This window comes from Etheostoma cragini, chromosome 21 (genome assembly GCF_013103735.1).
Source record: "Etheostoma cragini isolate CJK2018 chromosome 21, CSU_Ecrag_1.0, whole genome shotgun sequence".
Classification (NCBI taxonomy): Eukaryota; Metazoa; Chordata; class Actinopteri; order Perciformes; family Percidae; genus Etheostoma; species Etheostoma cragini.
The window spans coordinates 8981653-9004670 of NC_048427.1; the positions used below are offsets into that span (position 1 = coordinate 8981653).

Here is a 23018-nt window from a genome sequence, read left to right on the forward strand (position 1 = left end):
TCGGCTTCTATAGTAAAATAAAATTGTCAATTATTGTAGATTTAAAAAAATTCTAACTGATACATATGGGTACCGTTTACAACGTGGCTTGGTCACTTGCTGTCTGCATATCGTGTGCAGGATGAGAGGAGGACGTTAGACCGTACTGGTGCAGGTTCATCAGAGGTGGGCATGGCGAGTAGGTGGGGTCGCTGCTCTTCTCCTGTCGGGACCAGAAGGCTCCAGACCAGTGCGGAAACGAAGAGGTGAGGAGAGCCGGTTATAGGACTGTAGCCTGGAACTAAGGATTGTGAACCCTGAACAGCGCATGGTAAGTGAACAAATGTTTCTCTCATAGAGGAAAGCTGGAGAGCGTATGTTTTAATACAGTGCGGGACCTCTACTGTGTAGCGCAACATTTCAGCTTTGGATGGACTTGGCTTTTACATTTGTAACGTTAAGTACCCGTGCATCGACAGATAATCGTACAATTTCTAAATTGAAAGGAATGTGATTAAGTCCGTCGGTGTGGTGCATTGCACAAAAACGTCACACTATGACTATGCTCTTAGTGGTGTAAGATTAGCAGCAGGCTGTAAGAGTGAAGTTGTTACATCAGGCTAGTCTAAAAGACAAGTCTAAAGGAATGCTGAAGCTAACTAGACCAACGACAACTCAGTCGACCTACTTACTACTTCAGTAGACTGACAAGCATCACTTTGGCTTCTCCAGTTAACCTTCTGTTTTGTTGCATGTGAGGGTCATGACATCTGGCCCTATCTTAGACCTGCCTTGGCCCTTGAGACATGTAAGAGTCGCCAGATGTTGGTGTATTTTTAAGATATTTCATCTTAAAATTGTAGCTCAGGTTTAAGAGCATAGCTGTGTGTTAAAGTACAGGACTTTGTCTTTTATATCTGCCCATGGGTCTTTTAATATGAGGTAAAATCTACATTGCAGGCAGATTATTGACAAGTGGGAATGAGCCATCACACAAAGTTGAGTTTTATTCTACTACATTGGGTTTTTATTTCAGTTTCTTTGTAGTTTGAGAAATGTAATTAGCCACGGAAGACTGGAGCTTTACATCCTCTTTGGGGTGCCAGCTTGCTCTTGCAACCCATTCCTACACTTAAATGCATGCCAGAACATTTCGAATTATAGTTGGTTGTGTCACATTTTAAAAAAGTTTCCACATTTATTCTTCAGTTGTTTTAAAAGTGGCAATTTCAGGTGACTCACCCTGAAATAATTTGAACTGTTAGGATGTTTCTAACCTTTTTTCCAAGGTTATCAGATCTTGGGATTTTTGTCTGAAGTTGGTCCAAAAACTAGCACTCCTTTCTAATTATAGCCTACAGAGCCAGCACTTTCCTACCTGCCAACCAATTCAAAGCAGATAACACATCCATGGCTTAGGCATTCCTGTTTTTTAAAACAGTTTTTTTTTTAGGTATATCCCAGTTTGGAATCTTAATGTTTCTATTAGATAAGGACTGATAGCCCATTAGTTTAACCATTTCAAGGCCGAAATCATTAACAATAATACCTAAATAAAATGACCCTGCTTTAGCATTTATTGTCTGCTGATTTAGACTTTCAGTGACACAGTTTGAGTCACAAAAGCAAGAGGGGACTTTATGTTTAGTTAGGACTTAACTTTTCGGCCAGACATAGAAGTTCACAGACAGACAGGCAAAAAGTGAGGAAGACAGAAAGATGAGGGGTGGAGGGTTCCAGAAGAATGCTTGTGAAGATGGAGCCAATTTTGAGACAGGTGTGTGTGTAATGTGCATGCATGACTGCTTCCGTGTGTGTGTGTGTGTGTGTGTGTGTGTGTGTGTGTGTGTGTGTGTGTGTGTGTGTGTGTGTGTGTGTGTGTGTGTGTGTGTGTGTGTGTGTGTGTGTGTGTGTGTGTGTGTGTGTGTGTGTGTGTGTGTGTGTGTGTGTGTGTGTGTGTGTGTGTCGTGGCAGTAATGAAATCTCTTGTTCTCGCGACGTACCAGTGAGTGCACTAATAGAGCATCAATAGCGCCTGGTGATGTTTATCAACCTGCGGCTGCTCACACAGCCACTGCATGTCAGCTCTGCAGATCTGTATCGCAGACACACAGACTCCTCTTAAAGAGAGACTCCATCCTGCACACAATTCTATCTCTGTCTCAGAAATACACACAGCTGGAGGGTTTCTCTGGCACGTCCGTCCTCTTTAGCTCACCCCAACACAGACATACACACACACACATAATATGGCTAAGCTTATCGGCAGCCAGAGTTAATCAAACCTTATCTGCAGCCCCTCAGCTTCTTATGTGTACCCAGAAATGAACATACAGAATAAGGCAGGTGGGGTTTGTTCACTCAGTTAACTGTTAATCAGGTACACCTGTGTGATTGAATGAATTGAACCTAGCATTAAGTTGTATCTTTGGGACATTTATAATAGTTGGTTTAGTTTTAATAGTTTGTTGCCACTGCCAGAATCTTTTAAACTTATGTATGTATTGGACTGCTGTTTTGTATATTTTCTGTCCACTCATACAGAAGGGGAACAGAGTATTTAAAGCATACACTCACTAAGTGTGAACCTTTAAAAGTGACCATAAAGTTGACTCTACACTTTTTGTGATAGTGATTCAGAATAAATCCCGACAGATTTTTGTCCACATGTTGGCACCTTTTAGCGTTTATCTGCACACCTGGTATGATAAACCTACACACTTCTGACAACCCACTTCCCAGGTGAACACACTGATGATGACACTGTCAACATAGAGGACATACAGTCCTTGCACAGCTGTACAGCCCTCATTGCATTCACAAGGTCTGACAGATTCTTGTTAAAACATGCTTTCTTATAAGCTTCCTTTAGCGCGCGCACACACACACACACACACACATCAAAGGAAGATGTTTTGATATTGCTTATCTTTCTGACCTAGACACAATACAGAATGGTCCACATGTTGGGTGTCGTGGACACCTTTGTACAGTTTAGTGTGTTTTGGTACCCACCAGTGGGTTAAGTTTATTTTCTCCCCTCAATTTGATTGGTCCATGGGGAATAATAACCAAATCATGTGGACGCAGTTTTAACATATCTATGGTAGCTGTCAGTCTAAAGTATCTCTTCACACAGTTCACTTTGGAAGGTCAGGGTTCGACCCACACTTAGCTCTGAAAACAGAGTGTACTCAGGGTCCATGAGGCAGCTTACTACTACACTGACCTCGCTTCACTTCTCCCCTGTTATTTTAGGGTCACAGTTAATTACAGGGGGTAAAGAAACATATTTTCTATATTTTAAGCCTTTTTTATTGAAGTTTTGGAAAATGTCACCCCTTCAAGATTAAAAAAAAAACCTTGAAATTGAAATAAAATACAAACTTATTTCCACACTAAAGGACATAACCTCTGCACACATTTCTTTTTAACTCACCCAATCTCTCCTCTGCTCTTTGGTGTATCATGTTGCTTCTTTATTTTTCTAAGTGTGTGCCCTTGTTTATCATTCCAGATCTCTCGACATGCACCCTGAGATCCATCTCTCCCTCCTCTTAACGCTGCTGCTTCTTCAAGGTTGGTTGACTGGTTTTATAACTGTTTGCGTTCAGTTTTACTTGAGTGCCTTCTGTACTTGTCTGGTATTCATTAATTTTGATCAAATTCTGTCCTTAGCACACTTTTGGAAGGTTTTAATGTGCCATATCATTGCCAATGTTTGGATTTGGTGCATACAGCCAATATACTAAATTTGACGGTAAACAACCTAGTTATCTTAACAAGCTATGATGTTGGCTGAGACCTGGTTACATGTGTTACATCAACATTTACACATAAGTAAATAGCATAAATAGTGGGAACAGGTGGAAACGGCTAGCCTGGCTTTGTCCAAAGGTAACAAAGTCTGCTTACCGACACCTCTTAAACTCACTAATTAAAATGTTCCTAAGCTATTTAAAGAAATTGGGTATTAAGCTTGTCTTTCTTTTTTTGTCCAGTTAGATGAGAAGACTCATACCACTCTGTAAATATGCTTCTACAGCTAGAAGTCAGTAAGCAGTTAGCTTAGCCTAGCTCAAAGTTGGAAACAGCCTGGCTCTGTCCAAAGGCGCTAGTTTGTGTTTATGAACCCCTGGATTTTAAAATGGGCCGTTTCTGGATTAATTCATGTTAATATTAGGCATATTTTAATGGGTATAAGTGTTTACAAAATGAAAGTTTGAAGTCAGTATAAAATATATATATATATATATAACAAATACAGGGATTTAAATGTTCACTGAATATCTGAGGCCTATGTTGACTGTATGGTGGAAAATGAATGATGCTTTGCTGATGCTCTTCTGGTCAACCTGAGATTCTTTACAAGAAGTTTCATTGCTTAACCCTGTCAGTGCTGAATAATTCCCATTATATTCTCTTCTCAGGGATTTCCTCCTGTGCTTAAAATGCTGCCTATTTTCAGGCATGTCAAATTTTGCAATGTTTTTATGGCGTATCGTAAGTTGTTCTCTCGGACCTGGGAGTGTCAGTATTTGCCTGAGGGGAGAGGCAAGAGTTGTGGGGCTATATAATCTTTGAGTTGTTTTCAAAAATGATAGCTTTAGCACCATCTGAGGTTTTTATTACTGGCCATTTTAAGACTTTTTGAACTTGAGCAAACCAGACGGTTTCATCTTGTCAAGACGCCCCGTTTTCCTCCTGTGCCGGAATCACAGATAACATGTTTCAATTTTTAATTTTTTGTATTTTCATACACAGACATTAAAGATACTGTTACTTTGCTAGAGGCATTTGGCAGAACAGATAGACTTTTTGTTCAGAGCAGTGGGGCCCCGCTGACCATGAGAATACAGCTTGCCAAGACCTAAAACTTTCGCTGTCAGGAGGACCTTGGGGCTGGACTGACATTGGAATTAGGGGCAGATGAAATAGTCAAGATTGAGAAAAGATAAATAAAAGAGCTAGGGCCTCTGAGTTGCAGGTGGTACTTCTTTTTAAAAATGATTGGTGGGCATCACACTTAACTGTTCTCTGACCTGATGGAGTTTGTTCTTTCTTTAAAGAATTAATGATTGAAGACTTTGTGTACAGACAGGGGTGGGAAGTCAGTGGCTATTTTCTCTCCGACACAAGTCTTTTGGCACAGATCTCAACATATTTTAGTAACAATGAAACTTGTAATACCTCTTTCAGGTTTTGTTTTGTTATCAAATATTGCATTCTAGGTGATTGCAATTGTAGTGAAATAATCTTTTTGTTGGTCTTTGTACCATGAAAAAGCCCTATCCTTCAAAATACTATGAACCACTATTCTCCTAAAGTTCATTATAAAACGTAGTCTTTGTTAAATTGCAGCTGATGTGTTTCCAAATAAATGTTTTACTTTACTTTTGATACTGATAAAATGAATTGCATTTTTTCCCCCAAAAACATCGTCATATCTTCTTCTTCCAAATCATCACTGCGCAACTTCAGTGACAGAAAAATGAGCAGAGCGGGAGAACAAAGTCAATGTTAAAAACTGAATCCTCTCATGTAGCACATGGAACCTTTCTTTGATGTTTCTGTCTCTCTTCACCTATTTCACCTGATTAGCAAGCACTAAATCAACATGAGGCGGACAGCCGGAGGCATTAGAGCAAAGTTGACGCAAAGAAACTCACATTTTCTTTACGTTTTGCTATGTAAAGAGTGGAAGGTTTTTAATGGAGAGATGCATGTAAAACCACTCAAGCGCTCCATCTCTGCGCTGAACAAATGTCTCTGTGACCTGTTGGGGTTACCAGGGACAACAAGGCTGCGTGTTCAAATTGGGGTTCTGAGCAGGGCATCACATGCTCTTTTCAGGGCTGGATGTGTGCCTAGAATAGAGCTACGTCCTTTCGTTGAATGGAGCCAAAGAATGTTTTTATTTACTTGTCCACTCATATTAGCTTTGACTACTTAATTATCCATTTCAGAAGGGGTCAAGTTGGATACAACGGACTGTATTGGCTTCAGGGACACCATGTTATTTTCTTGTACTTCTGAAGGCTCTAATGATTGCTTTTTAAAGGCATTAAATAGACACAGCTGTGGAAAAGAGTTGAGATTTACAGATCAGTGTGATTATGTTTTTCCTTAATTCTTGCTCTTAAAATGTTAAAACAACAAAAAGTTAAATTAAGTATAAATTTGTGTTGTAAAAAAGTTTTTTTTTTTTTGGTCAAACTTTCTTTTCTCCTGATTATCTTTCAACCCCTTAGAATTACCTTGTGGGGGTCCCGTACCTCCGCATGGGAGGCACTGCTTTAACTCATCATACTGGAGTACAGATTGCCTCGGCACATTTACAAACTATTGTTGTTTGGTGGAAGAAGTATTCAGATCCTTAAGTTAAAGTACTAATACCACACTGTAAAAATACTCAAATTCCCTCATTGAAAAGGTCAAGTAAAAATATGTAAATATAGAAAATCTACTTAGTTTTAAAAGTAAAAGTACTTAATTTAGAAAAGTCCTTGCATTTTAGCAACTGAAAATGTGTAAAACAGTTCTGTTAATAAAATAAGTGCTAATCATTTCAGCTGTGCTGTTGAGTAGTTTGATTTATGATAAAACCTTGTTTTATGAACTACATTTCCTTTGTGTACAAAAACCTTAATTCGTAAAGTATCTAGTAATTAAAGCTGCCAGATGAATGTGGTGGAGTAAAAAGTACAATATTTCTTTCTGAAATGTGCAGTAGAAGTAGAAAGTGGCTTGAAAAGAAAAGACCTAAATAAAGTACAAGTACCTAATTTGTACAAGTACAGTAAATGTAAATGTACTTGGTTACATCTTCCACTGGTAATGAAGTATGTTTCTTTAAAGTTATTCTTGGAAAATGTATGTATGTTGTTTTTGGGTTGCACATTGATTTTTATGGTTGACCCAACTTCAGTATCAGTATTCAGTGTATAATACTGTGAAGTTAGATTTATTAGACGTTTGAGTGACCTCTGTGTTGTTTGTCCCTCCTAGTCCAGCAGGGCACCTCAGTGCAGGAGATCCAAACCAGCCATGAAAATATTGTAAAGATCAACTCAGCAGGAGAAAGTGAGTTACACAAACATGTTAAAGTATAATGCTGTTAAGTAGTATAATAATTAGCTAATACATTGTGAAGCAGAGTGGCAAGACTTTGGAAGAATCCTTTGAGGTAGTGGGTGGTCTTATTAGCCCAGTGTCTGTGTCACGTTGGAAAGCTTTCGGAGGTGAATACGCAGACAGACGCCACTCTCGCCGTCTCTAATGGCCCTCCTCATGATCAGCTACACATTTCAAAAATGACAGCAGCACGGCTGTTTATTAATAACTCCAGCGGGCACACACATTCTTTTTGCTCTGTGACTGTGCTCCTTGGAAAATAAATGAGCTCTGGCATGCTAAGCTGTTTTTCACTTAATCTGTCAAGGTATTATTTTCATCTGCTCCAGCCCTTTCAATCACTAACCAGGATAACCCCACAATGCCCATATAGAATGAGATGAGATTTGACCTAGATATCCAGGGTGTTTAACTGCGTTTGTGTGCGCGTGCGTGCGTGCGTGTGCGTGTGCGTGTGCGTGTGTGTGTGTGTGTGTGTGTGTGTGTGTGTGTGTGTGTGTGTGTGTGTGTGTGTGTGTGTGTGTGTGTGTGTGTGTGCGTGCGCCCCTGTTTTCATGGGAAGTGATGCAGTGCTCAGCAGCCATGGATATCCTCTTCCTCATGGATGGCTCCTACAGCGTGGGGAAGGGCAGCTTTGAGAGGGGCAAACACTACGCAATCAAGCTCTGTCAAGCACTTGACATCGGACCAGACAAGGTTTGCGTCTTTCTGTTCTTTTGTGTCTTCCCACTTCTCTTTCTCACATGACAATCGATAGTCACTTGATCCCAACCTTGTCCAGGTGCGAGTCGGCTTGATTCAGTTCGGTTCCACTCCTCGGCTGGAGTTCGCCCTGGACACATACAGCACCAAACAAGAGCTCAAGAAGCACATGAAGAAGATTTCTCACAGGTGTGTTTCTCCTCTCATCTCACCCACTTGTTTTATGTTGATGACACTTGAGCGAGTTACATTCACTCAAGAAAGCCGTGAGATATGGTTGGAAGCCTATTAAAAGAAAAAGCTAGTAAGAGAACCTTGACAGTATATTACACTAATTAAAAGATCAGTGTATACATGTTTAAAAAAACGATGTTCTAGGGTTGCCTGGTTGAGCGTGCGCCTCATGTACGGATGCTCAGTCCTTGTCGCAGCGGCCGTGGGTTCTGTTCCGACCTGCGGCCCTTTTCTGCTCTCTCTCCCACTTTCCTGACTTAATCTGTCTTTTAGAAATAGGCAATGAAAACTAAAAAACTAACTTTAAAAAAAGATAAACATTAGAAAGAGGGACAAAGTTGTGTTAAGTTTTATGAGCCTCTGTCAGAGATGAGAGGGAATTGGGTTTTACGTGGACAAAAGTCACAATTATTGCCCTAATAATGTTGAGTATGTATTTTCTGTAAATACAAACAAGTTATTTGTTGTGATGAGAACCTTTCATGCTCTCAACTTTTTTGGCATGCTATAACTTGTCACAATTCTCTGTCTAGTTGTAGTTCTTTGCTGATGCTCGCTGGAAAAGGAAAACAAATTAATTTCAGATTAGAGGGGTGCACCACAGTTGGTCACTGGATATTGGATTAGGGCCTAGAATGAAAAAGTGTGTGTGTGTGTGTGTGTGTGTGTGTGTGATAATAGCGTGCATGGTTACATATGGCAGCACTGCAGTAAATAGTTAACATAAAACTGTGCAAGAGACCAAATAACCACTTTCTTTTTAATTCAGTGGCTGAATCCACTCTGTGGAAATGGTTGTCTGTGTTTAAGTTGCTTCTTCAAGGATTTAGTTTGTAAGGATAGAGAAAAAGATAACGGCAAGTCTCAACAGCTGCAAAAGTTAATAATCAAATAGCAAACAATATTACTTCTACTTTTGTATTCAGCATTATTATGTAAGATAACCTGATAAACTTAAATTAAATCAGGGTTTTAGGATATCTAAGATATAACTTGTGTAGAGAGGGAGAGAGAGAGAGAGAGAGAGAGAGATTTATTGAGCCATGGGGTGATGAAACTTTACCCAACACTCAGACAGTCCATGCGCATTTTCAGTCCTAAGACGTGAAAGAGATATCCAACCAAAATTTGTCTATGGTTTATTTTAGCAATGATATGTGGTAGACTCCTCTGCAGGCTTCTGTAGTACAGTACACCTTCCTTAATTGTTCTGTTTCAGTAATGTTCTGGCAATAACATAAAAAAGCACTTTCCCAATCTCTCCCAGGGGAGGCAGCACCCAGACAGGCCTGGCTCTAAAGTATGTGCTGAGGAAAGGTTTCCTAGGTGGCCGTAACTCCTCCACTGCGGCCCAGATCGCCATCCTCTTAACAGATGGGAAGTCTCAGGGCAACGCAGTTCAGGCAGCTGCGCAGCTCAAAGAGATGGGTGTGGTCTTGTTTGCCGTGGGCATTCGCTACCCCAGGTTTGTTAATGATCATTGCCAATAATACTATTACTTTTTGTTTGCAGTGCAGTCTCTAAAAATGCTTTTGTTCGTAGGTGGGAAGAGCTACATGCTCTGGCCAGTGAGCCGATGGAGAGCCACGTTTTCTTTGCCGAGCATTTCGACGATGCCGTCAACGGCCTGTACACCACACTGAGCACCTTCTCTGTTTGCAATGCCACACCTGCAGGTGGGATTCTTTAACACTTTTTCATTGGAGGCAATTATAAATTCCCTGTCCGTTGCTAAATTCCTTGTTTTGTGTTTTTCTCCACAATGCCTTCCAACTCTTGTCCCTATGTAACTTCCCTCGTATCCACACCTGTCTTTCCCCAATCCTCTCATCCCCGTTCCCCAGGCTGTCAGGTGGAGTTGTTTCCCTGTGAGAGGAAAACGCTGGAGACAGTGAAAGAGCTGCAGGGGAATTACATGTGCTGGAAAGGCTCCAAGGGGTATTCCCCATACACGTCTCTCTGTCCTTACTACAGGCAAGTTTACATGATTGCATAAATAATGCAAATCTTGCGAAACAACTTTTTGCAAGATTTGCAAAGCAAGTCAAAAACAAGATGAACTTTTGCGCTTTTGCAACAGAAAACCCCTATTCACTAAAACTGGAGACATAATTTTAATAGCTACAACGTCACCTCAAATAAAAAAATCTTAAAAATCTCTTTACAATTGTACAATACAAACTTCTTGTTAATCGCCAGCCGATGTTTGATGGGAATGATGGACCCACAGCAATGTCTGGCAGGTATTGAAGAGGCCACAGAAGTGGATTGATGATGTCATTCTGGGTCAGACTGGGGAGAGCAATCTGTGCAGTGAAATCAAATATGTAATACTTGTTTTTCATTGCTCATTGAACTTCTAGACTGTAGTGTTTCAACAGGGCAACTCCCATCTGATAATTTGCTTGAGGGTGTTAATAAAAACAAGGGAACTTCTGTCAGACCCTCCCAGGGGAAATTAAAATGCCTTTTGACTATATTAATTTCCCAGCACATTGCAACTTTACCACAATCTTTTTTTAAGAAGCTAAATTTAAGCACTTAAAAGTGCAATCCAAGTGAGATACCAAGTTTGTACATCACTTTTGACATAAATAAATGTAAATATATGTGTATGCCTACCCCATTTGATAGTGTATTAACTGATAGTCAAGGCTCAATGTTTGCCAATTAGAAAAGTAAAACTTAATTTACTTTGGAGAAGAAAAATATGCTGTACATTTTTGATTCATTTTTAACCTGACAAAAGAAGTGAATTTTGTGTTAACCCATATGTGTGTTGCAGGTACAACAAGGTGTACACGAGATACCAGACAGTCTGCCATCGGACTATTTGTCCAGGTAAGAACACTGCTCTTCTTCTTTCTTTCTCTTTTTGAGATGATGTGTATTTGTGTGACACTCTGCTATTCTCTCTCTCTCCACTATGCTGTAGATCCCTGCGACTCTCAGCCCTGTCTGAATGGTGGCACATGTGTATCAGAAGGTCCAGAGGGTTACCACTGCGGATGCCCACCTGGCTATGGAGGAGACCCACACTGTGGTCCGACCACTGTCTTCAGACTTACTGAGATATATTTACCGGCTGCATACTAATTCAAATTGACTAACTTGACCCTCCATCCCTCCTCAGCTCCTGCATTATCACTGGACTGCGCCGTAGACCTGCTGTTCCTGGTGGAGGGCTCGGCCACACTCTCCTTGGAAGGCTTCCTCCGCCTTAAGTCCTTCTTAAAGCGTTTCCTACACACTGTGATCGGGTCTGACAGCCCCAGTAAAGTCGGCCTGGCAGTGTTTGGTGGAGAGACCAGAGTCGAGGCCTCGGTGGATAAGTTCAAAGGCAACCTGAGTGGTCTGGTCAAGACTGTGGAGGCACTCCAACCAATCGGCGGAGAGACCAGGACAGGCCAGGCACTTCGCTACGTCACACGTCACGGCTTCGTGAGCGCGCCAGTCTTTGCGGACGTTACGGACGACCTGCCCCGCGTGGTGGTGCTCCTCACTGCCACTCCTTCTGTGGACGATGTGGTAGAGCCCTCTAAATATGCACGAGACAGAGAGATCTTCCTGATAGGGGTGGGACCAGACTTCTTAAGGGGACAACTGAATAATATCACAGGAAATCCCCAGAGGACTATCACCTACACACCACCTGAGTTCAGTGGCAAGATTCCTGAGCTCAGGGCTAAGGTCTGCAGTGTGGATACACAAGGTACTGACTGATTGACAGACTACTTTAACATTTTATAAAATATCCAAATTGCCATTAGGATCCAACTGTTCCGAATGTGAATAACAATGTTATTTTATGGTAATTCCTTTTGAGATGCATTTTCATCCATGAAATGAATGATATGTCATTAAAAAAAAAATCATTTGATCAGCACTTACCTAAAAAAAAAAAAAAGATTTAACGGAAAATTAACTTTTAATATCACCCTTTTCTGGCTGACATGTAGATCAAGAAATGCCACTTCTAAATTCTAAGTTTTGCCAGTTTCAACTAGTTCTAATTGTCTGTATATTTAAACAACATATTTCTTTGTCTTTTTATTTTTTAGGTTGTCTTGGCCAAGCAGTAGACCTGGTGTTTGCCCTGGATGCCTCAGGTGCTGTCAGCCCTAGTAACTTTGCCACCATGCGCAACTTTGTGCGTGGTCTCACCGTCCAGTTTGACATCAACCGTGACGTAGCTCAAGTGGCACTTGTGGCCTACAGTCGGAGGGCCACCACCGTCTTTAACCTGGACACCCATGAGAGCGGTTCTGCCATTCTCAAGGCTGTTGATGACGCCAACTACTTGGGTGGAGTGGCGTCGGCGGGCGCGGCTTTACTTCACATCCACTCCAACGTCCTGACGGTGGCCAAAGGTGCACGGCCCGGAGTCAACAAGGCTGTGGTGATGGTGACAGACGGTTCAGGTGGGGATGACGCTGTTGTCCCAGCTCAAAAGATCCGAGATAATGGAGTGACAGTGTTTGTGATCGGTATCGGAGACATACAGAGAGAGAGGCTGCTGCAGATTGCTGGTTCAGAGGAGCACGTGATCACCGTGTCGTCTTATGAAGATCTCAAGTACTTTGAGGATGTGCTGGTGCAGATGCTGTGTTCAGGTGAGAATGCAGGACATGATCTGGTACAAAGCAAGACAGCTTGTCCTCTCCTTTTCTATGGATAGGAGGAATTAGATACCTGTATAGCTCAGGGACCTATACAAAAAAATGAACTTATTGTTGTGGTAGCCAGCTCATGTATGGTACATTTCTTTTTTATTAGAGGTTAAAAAGCCAGTTAACCTGTGCAAGCCCAACCCATGTATGAATGATGGGACCTGCATCCTGTCCGGAGGGAGCTTCCGCTGTCAGTGCCAAGGCTATGAAGGACCACACTGTGAAACAAGTCAGTGACATTAAGGAGTCTTCTTTCCTTATTTTCGTACTACATTCCTTTGCTTCCACCTTCCTGCCACCATATTATGATAATATCACAGACCTTACTCTTTCCTAAAGAAACCATTCCTCTTATCCGTCTATCTAACCAAAGATTTTAATTCATTTGGTCTGGTTTTCCACTCTTGTTGCTTGCACAACTTGACTCTGTTTTAATGTTGTGATTGCCATGTTCACAGCTACAAAAAAGTTCTTACAGCGACATTTGAATTTGCGTGACTTTTTTCCATGGTTTGTCGGTAGGAAGCAGCAAGGATCCATCCAGAGGAGATCTCCCGCGGCCTGCTGGTCTCAGGAAGAAGAGCAGACGGAAGAAGAGTCACCAGGAGCTCCTGCATCACTACAAACTGCACCGTAGGACACAGGCGGCCTGATACACACACAGCAATGAATCACCTATGGACACCTAAGAACCAAGGATGTTTGCGGGTACGCAATGGAGTAAAGGGAAAACTAATGTTACTGTTTCAATATTTAAACTTTTACACAGACTTCAACAAGTCCCTTCAAACTGCGTGTACTTCTACTGCAGTGTCTGTCTGTGTCCTAGTTTGTCACTGTGCTCACTGTTCAACATGGTTCCCTCGTCTATTCAAAGATGTAAACTTTTATATCATATTAGAGTGTATATCTGTGTCATGATTTTTTTATTTTTGTTATATAATCACCACAACTGCCTTTTTCTTCTCCTAACAAGACAAAAAAAAATCAATTTTGTGCCAAAAAAGCTTTATACCAAGTTCTCCTTTTTACGTTTCAACATAGTTTACAAAAGGCCCCTCCTGAACTCTCCCAGGTCAGTTTTTTAAAAGGTAAAAAGATTGTTTGCTCTCACAATATTAATGTATAAATATATGTACTGTATTATGTATTTCATTATCAGTTATATTAGTGCTATATAACATTTAGAAAATAAGGCAGGTTTTGTTCTTTAACTTACCCTGTACTCACGTCTCTTTTGCAAAAATAGAATCAAAATTTCATAATGCATGAATTGCAATCCAGTTTTTTAAATAGTAGAATTTTTCCACTTGTTCAACCCCCATCAAGCCCTAAAATTATAATTTTGAAGTGGCAGATCATTTTCATTATTAACATAAAGTACAATTTTAATATTTTCCAGGTGAACATCCTGTTATCAAATGACTCCCCATCAAGCATGCTTTATTATTTCATCTGTGAGAAGTGACTGAGTTGAATCTAATTATTGTGTTCAATTTGTAATGCATCACGCTTCCAGTGTCCATTGCAAATTTAAGAGTATTGTTATTAAAGTGAACCTTTGGTCAAGTTTCATAAGATGAGCTGGACTGATAGATGTAACGTTAAAGCCAAAAGAAGACATTTTTATAAACACATTTCATGCCAATATTATTGTCAGTACATTTTTATTTGAATAAAAGTGCATTTTTAGCTAGCAATACAAGCCAAATGAGGCTGAATAAAGGCGTAAATATATTTACATCTTGGCTACCAGCATATATTAACCAAGCTACATATAGTGTACAAAATGACCAATTTAGTACAGGGGGTGTCTTTTTGTGTCTCAGTGGTTTTAAATGTTTGGCTGTGTTCCATCATCAAGAACAAGTGTCAGACTGGCCAAAATGCTACGACATCAACGTCTTTCCTTTCGCAAATGAAGAAAAACTGTTTGAAAAGTCATAATTAAGCTGATCCAGTGGTGTCTGAGAAGACAGCGTGTGCATCGCTCTGATTGGCTCTTTATAGTCTGTGCAAGGAAAGTGAGGAGGATGAAGGGTGTTGATGTGAATATCTGGTCTGGTATCACTGCACTTCCTGTTGTGGGCAGCAGCCCAGACAAAGAGAAACTTGTGCATTTGAGAAGTGAAAGGGCATTGAGGTTCCCCTTTAGGTGGTGTTTTTTTTCTCCCACTCCTGTTAACACAAAAAAATATGACAGTTAAGTATTTTTACAGTATACAGAAATATAAATTAAACATTGTGCTGTGCAGACTTTTTATCTTGTTTCACTGAAGCATCATGCTTTCAGTACATAGAAATCCACCGTCTCACCTTAGCTTTCTGCAAGACTTTTCCTTTGGTGGCCATGATGGAAGCGGGTCTGTTCTTCAGCACAGAGGCAGAGTTGACTGGGGAGGCTGGGTCTGCATTGGCGTTACTGTTGTAGGGTTGGGATGATGATGTCTGGGGAGCAGGCAAGGTTACTGCTTTAAGCTGGGGGTAAAATGGTAGAGGGGGGAGTTAGAGAGTGAAGAAATCAGCAGCTGTGATAGAGATTGGAAGGCTTGTAATCAGTTTCTTGTGTTCACTTGGATGACCTGTACACTAACCATTGATGTGTCCTGGAGGCTGCTGTCCAGTGTGGTCCCCAGTGTGAAAGATCCTGACTCCACCTTCTTCAGACTTTCCTTCACTTCCATCAGTTGAAGCTCCACCTCTACCCTGCGTTGCTCTGCCTCCCGACAAGCCTCCTCGTTCTGTTTCAAACGGCCTTCTAATGAGGCCTGCTGCTTGGGATCTGAGGGTAACAGACAGACGTCAGTCACACAGATCACTGTAAACCTTCAGTACTAGGAACGTGTCACAGGAAGTGTAGAGCTACCTTGGCAGGCACTAAGCTCCTCTTTGGTCTCCCTCCTCTCCTTCTTCAGGTTTGCCAGAATGCTCCTCATCTCCTCCCTCTCTCTCTCCAGTCGGTCACGCTCATCGATGTAACGCCGCATGTCTGCCTCTGTGCGTTTCTTGCCCAGTTTCCCTTCGACTGCACCGGGACACCCTGGGAATTAATAGTTAGGTAAATTTGAACTCGTACCCAATTTAAACAACACACAGTGTTTATCATTACATTTGCCCAAAACTAGAAACAAAAAAGATGCATTCATTATTTAAAAGTAAATTTCTGCACTATGAATCTGGATTCCACTGTGAAGCTGTGACTTTGACTGTAAAGGATTCAGCTTTTCACTAGAGGGAGCTATCGTTATGCAAGATTACAGAGAAAGGGAAGCAGCAAACAAATAGCTACATTTACTCACTAAAACGTAAGTAGTTGTACCTTAAGTTGGACCATTTTTCACTTAATGTTAAAAATGTTCCTTAAAAATATCTTAAAAGTGTATGTGTGGAAGTGGTTATGGTAATGCCACTTTACATTACATTCATTCAATACTTTTTGCTCATTGTCTGTTTACTTTTTTTATTTTTTGCTTTTTTACTGTAAGAAACTGCTGCTGCTGTAATAAGGGAATTTCCCCACTCTGGGATGAATAAAGTATTATCTAATCTATCTGATACTGATGGGTCTTTTAACACATGATCCAACAATCCCAAGTTGTTTTTTTTGGTCCTCACCTATGGTATGTGCCTTGGGCCGCAAGGGCTGAGGACTGTGAGGAAGCTCGGCAGAAATTGTTGGGCCTTTATGGATTTGTACCCCGGAGGAGCTGAAGACCTGTGGGATTCCCAGACTGGTCCTCTTGAGGGTATCCTGGCTTTGGGATGATGTCTTGACTGGTTGTGGCTGCGGTGGAGTGGAAGTTGGGGGTTGCTCTTGTTCTGGTTTGTTAACAGAGGTGGAACTTGTTTCATGAAACACAGGTGTTGGCTCTTTCATTTGAGGTGAGGGATCCTTCTGGTCTTCTACTGGGACTGGGGAATGTCTAGAAGCTTCTTTGGCAGGCGGGGCTTTACCCCCACCGGATGTATGGAGGAAGGAGCGCAGAGGGACTAGGTCCAGGTAAATTCTGTTTTCCATGTCCTGTTCTGCTCCCACTGACTCCTTAATGTCCTGTGTGCATGCTTCATTATGCTCCTGAGCATTGTTGTCCTCACTGTTTGGCAGGTTGCTCTCTTCTGCATCCTGCATTACACAGGAGGAGGAAGTTATGAGATGGAAAGTGACCAGATTGAGTGAGTCCATGTAAAAATGAAACTGAAATTAATTTGAAAACAAAACCAGGCAGAGAGGCTGCTGTGTTTTTTGGCTGTAGATAACATACCTCTGGATCAGCTAGAGACGCCACATCATCATACAGTTCATCAGAGTTGTGAGCGATGGCCGGTAGGGTGTCTATGTAGGTGTTTGGCTCTGAATACCTCCTCTGCATCAAGCTAGAGAGACGCACAAATACACAGAGAGAGGCCACTTGAATAACGTGCCAAAGCATGCATACAGCAGTGGGACCAAGTGGACAGACGTGAGGATCTTACTATAAGGACGTTTTGGCAGCATTGACAATGCTGGAGATCTTTTCACTGTTGACATAGTCGTATGTCAGCTCCTCGGGGTCTGTCTTGCTCCCCGTCTGTGAAAGCAAGAGACCCAGCCAGTGGCCCATGTCTGCAGATGTCTTAGCCTTAAAGAAAAGAGAGTGGATCGTAGTTAATTCAGTACATACCATGCACTTGCAACATCAAGGGGTTTAAAACCAGCTCAGGGTTTATGTTGCATGCCTTCTGTCACTTTGTATTAATAAAAATGATTTCCAATGTATTTGTTCCCGGCAGTATTTCAATATGCAAAACCTTTTGAAGATGTGAAATGTCAAATATTCTCAACTGACCAATTCTACTCATCTAAAAAGCAATATCAATTTGCAGATTGATCTGGTAAGGATGCCTCCTGGACGGTGTTCAGGCACGTCTAGCTGGGAGGAGGCCCCGGGGAAGACCCAGGACTAGGTGGAGAAACTATATCTCCAACCTGGCCTGGGAACGCCTCGAGATCCCCCAGTCAGAGCTGGTTGATGGGGCCTGTGAAAGGAAAGTTTGGGGTCCCCTGCTGGAGCCGCTGCCCCCGCGACCCAATACCGGATAAGCGGATGACAATGGATGGATAAATTACACCCATAATAAGACTATTTCCTAAAGAGACACATGTTCACAGCCTATTGTTATCTGGGGAGATTCAGGCAAGCAACAGAGGATGCTTTGGCACATACTTTGTAAGTGATAACCTTGTTGAATTTGTTTTGTTTGTTTTGGTAAATACTTGACTGGGGAAGTTTTAATTTGTCAAATATAAATTTAAAAAAACACAACAACCAAAAAACACCTATAAATGTATCACAGGCCTCAAAACTAAACATTGAATTCCATGACCAAATATGCATGCACTGTAGCAGGGTGGTACTGGAAACCTAATGGAAAAGGGCGTAGCATTAGTCCCCAAAATCCCAGTACAGCCACACCCTTCACACACACATATTCACACAAACACGCAGACCACCCTTGTGTGTATTACACAGGCTAAGTTAGCTGTCAGCAGAAAGTGATTTTCAAATGAGGACATGCTAGAGTTTCCTATAAGAAGCTGTACGCCATGCTGACATTTTTTTCAAAGATGATAGATTTCTGGTTAATCTCAGATTACCAGCAGCCCGTCCTCTCCCATAGAATAAGGCTGAAGACAGGAAACACACAGTACTAACCCACAAGCAACTGACACCCGTCACTGGTGACAGACATCAGGGTATCAAACCACTGTGTGTTAAAGTGTCAACTCGTTTATTCAGATCCAGCGATGTTGCAAAGCAGCAGAAAAGACAGTTGGTGTCTACCTCTAGGGTTGCCACCTGCGTGCCGTCCATGTCGATCCTAAAGGAATACAGGTGCTCGGGGCTGGGGTCGGGCAAAACACTGCAGCCCCACAGGGTCACAGCTGGCTGGCTCACTTTGTTCTTGCCCTTGTCCTGGTAAAACCATAGCTGCCCGTTCTTTATAAGACACCAGCAGGTCCGCCATTGGCTGTTCACCAACACGTTGAGGCAGCCTGATGGGGAAAAGAGGAGGTAACTTAATCATGAGCTACCTGTGATGTTTATGTTAATTAAAACTAGTTCCATGGTCATTAGACCTTAAAGATGGTTGAAGTATCTCAACACCACCAAATTCAAACCAGATAGTGAATTGCAGCCATTAAATGTAAAGGTTGCTTATCATAAGGGATTCCTTTCAACACAAATTATCACATGTTTTGTGTGTCAAAGTGTGTAGCTTTTTGTTTAAATGTAAAGTGCTGAGGACCCCAGATTTTTTCATAAGAGTGTCTGTTAATTGTTGCAATCAGAAGGCTACATATGGGAAAATATTGACATGTTTAGTCTGGCATAAAATAACTACACAAAGAGACCTTTGCCAGACGGTCCCCGCTGGTACGAATACCAAGAAAGTAAGAAAGGACCGGAACTGCACCTGAGGGACGATCAGTAGATGCTTTGGGATTTTATAATCCGGCACAACATGTACAGTAGGTCTCTTCTCACCTGAGGTGTCCACACATTTCTCTTGGCTTTCCAAAGAGGAAGGTTTCTTCTTGCCAATGTTCATGAGGTTGCTAAACTTCAAACCTGCACCATATTTTTTTTTCACTGTTGAGGTGAAGAGAAGAATTCTTGACATTTTCATCATAAAATACTTGCAGTTGGACCGTGTGTCTAAACCCATATTTTTGACTAATTCACATGACACTAAGGTGTGACTCACCATCTTTGTTTTCGGGAGTCTCAGCATGGCTGTCGGTGCTGCTGCCGCTCTCTGAAGCCACTGAGTATCTCTCACTCAGTTCTCCCTTAAAGTTCAGATTAACATTTCATGTTATTTAGGAGGCATGTTCATCAGAGATACAAATTATGACAAAAAATGTTACTGAGCCCTGTACCTGGACAACACTGAGATTGTCCAGTTATAGCATGACAAGTACTCTAAAGCACAACAGTTTGAATTAAGTATACCCTTGAACAAATTAGCCTTGGGGAGTCAGACACAGATTGCTGGGAGTCACAGTTTTCGGTCGGCTTGGGACTGATCTCTTCAATCACCTGATGTAAAAGACGCTGATTAGTGTCGACAGATTTTTTTTAGATTAAAAATGTTTAACACAATTTGTTACATGGTTTCTGAGTCTTACCTTCAGCCACTGCTCAGTCTGCTCCTTGCTCTGTAGGCCCAGCACGATGGCCTCACCCGCCACTGGAACAATCTTAAGTCTGTGCTCTTTCCTCTTCAGCTGCTTCTCCTTGTAGACCACGCTGCATCCCAGTAGACTCACATCCAGCAGAGGTGTCTGGTCCTTGGAGCTCTTATAGCACTGAGAGAAGCAGAGGTAACACTGGACTTAACTTTATGATTGTACAAGTTCTGACTGCAGGCACCAGCTGAACAGTTTACCGTGTACGGGCAGATGCTATCTGTGTTGTTTTTAAAAAGAAAAGGGAAGTAACTAAGCCCAACTAACGTTTATCAAGAAATAGTTACAGCAATACATACAAATAGGATACAATTTGTTAATAAGTGAGCTTTAGAGGTATTTTATTATTTTAAAGGCATATTTTTGACTGTTTTACCCTGCCTCTAGTCTTTATGCTAAGCTAGGCTAATCACATCAAAGCTCTAGCTTTCATCTCACTGTAATTTTATTGCTGCAAAATGGGATTTTCAAGCAGATAATATGTCATATGTCATAAAAGATAGATACTTGGCGCTTGTGTATTGATCCAGTAATGCCACAAAAAATATCACGATACTATGCGATATCTCTTTTTTTCCCCATCCGTAATTTTCATGTAATCTTTTATCTACCAGCAGGCGCTGGTCTTTGATGACACACAGCTGTTTGGCCCACTGGCTCAGCCACTTCTTCCTCCACAGGAAGGCACAGATCTGAGCGTCCTTCATGAGCTCAATGGACGCCTCTGCTGACGGCCACTGGTGCTGTGCTGACGGGGACGATGACTTTTCTCTGGTGATCACTTCCTCTTCATCGTAGGACTCGTATGAACTACTAACTGCATCCCCATCATCTAGGAAACAAAAATCAGAGACTGATGAGAAACTAAAACAGAGGTGGGTAGGACATGAGTCGCAGCAACACACAATATGAAGTTAAATGAGCTTGAGGCTGACTTCTTGATCACAATGACCTTCTTCAATGGAAGAGGATTTGTTTGCAACAGCCGGGCTGCAATTGAGCTGTTAAAGTATAAAAGATGGTAACAGAAAAAAATATATGATGAAACGGAAAACAAAAAAATGGAGGAAAATGATAAGATGGGACTGATTGATGACTATTGACACAAGTCATTAAGTTGTTTCTCTACATGCAAGACGCTTGGTCAGGCTGGACAATGAGGGCTGAGGGCATGCTGACTGGCCCATGCAAATGCCTGCCATACATAAATACACACTTCCAGTGACAGAAGGGTAGCTACCCCTGTTGATAACAGCATAGACCACACTGTCAGAGCCTTGCCCTCGCATCCAGGGCCCTGAGTGGAGGCCGAAACAGTCCAGATCTACACAACACCGAAGGAAATCGAAAGAAAGAAAGACAGAAGAAGAAGATAGGCAAGATAGGGAAAAATCCAAAGGAACAATTCTTTAAAAAATATTTATAAAAAAAGATAAATATTAAAAAAAGGAGACTTAAACTGTGTAGGCCTAATTAACAGTTTGGGTGTATCATAAAATGTCAAAACTTGCTTATAATAACAAATATTGTTTATTGCTCAAGATGAGGTTGTGTGAACAATACCGTGCATTATCTGGCCAATCCACAAATCTACGGCTATTGTGTAATCATAACTATAACTCAATAACTAATGCAGCAATTATGAAGAACCAGAGAAGGTGTTTTAGCTTTTAGTACTGCAAAAAATGTGCCACGTGTCTTATTGTGCTATGTATGAGAAATGAAGGTAACCTATTTACCACAGCCTTACATACTACTGCACTTTTACAGCAGAACAAAGCTTCTTATAGAATGTGGTGTCTCAGTGGATGGTAACAGCTTGTGTTTTTATCGTGGCGTATGTCTTGCAGCGCGTGAAACCGCTTTCTCAATACCAGACACTGTTCTGATGATAATATGTACATAAGCAAGTGTCACTGTTGTGTCTGGCTTTTTCTCTTATGGTTAACAGCTCAGATGCTCTGGTCTTCTGAAGAACAAGAACACCTGACACAGAAGTCATTGGTTTGGATTGGAAAATACAGCTACAATATACTTGAAAACCATTTTCTTTTTTCCGAATGGACTCTGGCAATGGCCTCATGATGGTGAGCTTTTAGATACAGTATCCGTTGCAGGAGTAGTGTAGCAATCGAAGATAATCTTCATTAATTCATTAATCATTCAGCTTGGCCTCACTGAGAGTATAGCAAGATGTGTTCCTGTGAAACTGGTATGGGTGACAAGAAAGAGTTCTTACCATTGAAAGCTTCCTCATAGGGCTGAGCCTCCTCGTAGTAACTCTCTGAAGTGTCTATACAGGCTGGAGCAGGGACTGGAGGTAAGGGGAACGGCTCCCGACCCACCATTCCCTGACAGATAAAAGGAGGATGAGAGAGGGGTGAGGGAATGTAAGATGTAGCGTTTTTATCTATCAACTTAATTTCGTGACATGACAGCTTCCATATAAGTATGTTTAATGAATGCCCTGAATAGGAAAATGTCCAGGTTAACAATGTGACAGGTCATAGGCCTCAAGACCTGCTGGGATCTGGGGATTGGCTAAAAAGGACAGATGATTGACACCTAGAAGAGTTGATTGGTCACATGTCCATAAATAGGAGTGCTTGGGCAGTCACTCACTCTCTCTCCCTCACCAAGGTTGCTTAGTTTGTGTGGACTTTGATTGACTAACTTTTTCTTTCTTGCATCACTACACCGTCACACATCTATACACTACACATTATCTGATAAACTGATAGCATGTTTAACTTTGATTTAATTTAAATGAGCAAATGTGTGTTCTCCATTTTGTCATACCTTTGAGCCAGGTCCTGGCAAACACATAAAACATTCACACACATTATCAACATGTGTTCTTTGCCCCGGCTGAACATGTGGCTAATTCAGCTGTCACTTCAGGACTAAGTAGGGAATCCCTCATGTAACCAATCCTTGGCTAACCCTGTGCAATAGAGAGTTACATGTTTGTCTTTAGGGAGGAGTGTATGTCTATGAGCATGGAAAAGAGAGGGAGAGTATGTATTTTATTAGTGTGTGTCCGTGAGTGCGAGCGTGTGTGTGTGTGT

The 23018-nt window shown here is 41.6% G+C and overlaps 2 protein-coding genes across 3 annotated transcripts in view; one reads left to right on the forward strand and one right to left on the reverse strand.

Annotated features, from left to right (window-relative positions):
- The first annotated feature begins 89 nt into the window (after positions 1-89).
- On the forward strand, positions 90-13668 carry vwa2 (von Willebrand factor A domain containing 2). 2 transcript variants are annotated; one of them, XM_034860349.1, is made up of 14 exons: positions 90-245; positions 3497-3558; positions 6988-7062; positions 7676-7809; positions 7895-8004; positions 9317-9514; positions 9592-9725; positions 9894-10023; positions 10835-10890; positions 10985-11092; positions 11183-11761; positions 12111-12662; positions 12826-12948; positions 13242-13668. In XM_034860349.1, exons 1-14 carry the CDS (start codon positions 172-174, stop codon positions 13370-13372), a joined length of 2466 nt encoding a protein of 821 aa, XP_034716240.1. In that variant the 5' UTR covers positions 90-171; the 3' UTR covers positions 13373-13668. The 2 variants fall into 2 exon arrangements, with proteins under 2 accessions (XP_034716240.1, XP_034716241.1); XM_034860350.1 differs by having other exon boundaries at positions 121-310.
- Positions 13669-14367: 699 nt separating this feature from the next.
- Positions 14368-23018, reverse strand: part of afap1l2 (actin filament associated protein 1-like 2) — a 34618-nt gene continuing 25967 nt past the window's right edge. The window contains 16 exon segments of the mRNA XM_034860348.1: positions 14368-14776; positions 14809-14882; positions 14885-14897; positions 15036-15197; positions 15314-15501; positions 15586-15759; positions 16335-16842; positions 16982-17093; positions 17193-17338; positions 18542-18753; positions 19247-19351; positions 19467-19551; positions 19715-19801; positions 19891-20070; positions 20562-20782; positions 22190-22301. Of these exon segments, the coding sequence (XP_034716239.1) occupies positions 14609-14776; positions 14809-14882; positions 14885-14897; positions 15036-15197; positions 15314-15501; positions 15586-15759; positions 16335-16842; positions 16982-17093; positions 17193-17338; positions 18542-18753; positions 19247-19351; positions 19467-19551; positions 19715-19801; positions 19891-20070; positions 20562-20782; positions 22190-22301 (2547 nt within the window). The 3' untranslated portion in view covers positions 14368-14608.

Excerpts from the sequence above, each read along its gene's own strand:
- vwa2 (XM_034860349.1), top strand. The coding sequence starts at position 172 with ATGGCGAGTAGGTGGGGTCGCTGCTCTTCTCCTGTCGGGACCAGAAGG. Across the intron at positions 10,891-10,984 it reads CCATCGGACTATTTGTCCAG|ATCCCTGCGACTCTCAGCCC; the intron begins GTAAGAACACTG and ends ACTATGCTGTAG. Across the intron at positions 12,663-12,825 it reads GGTGCAGATGCTGTGTTCAG|AGGTTAAAAAGCCAGTTAAC; the intron begins GTGAGAATGCAG and ends CTTTTTTATTAG.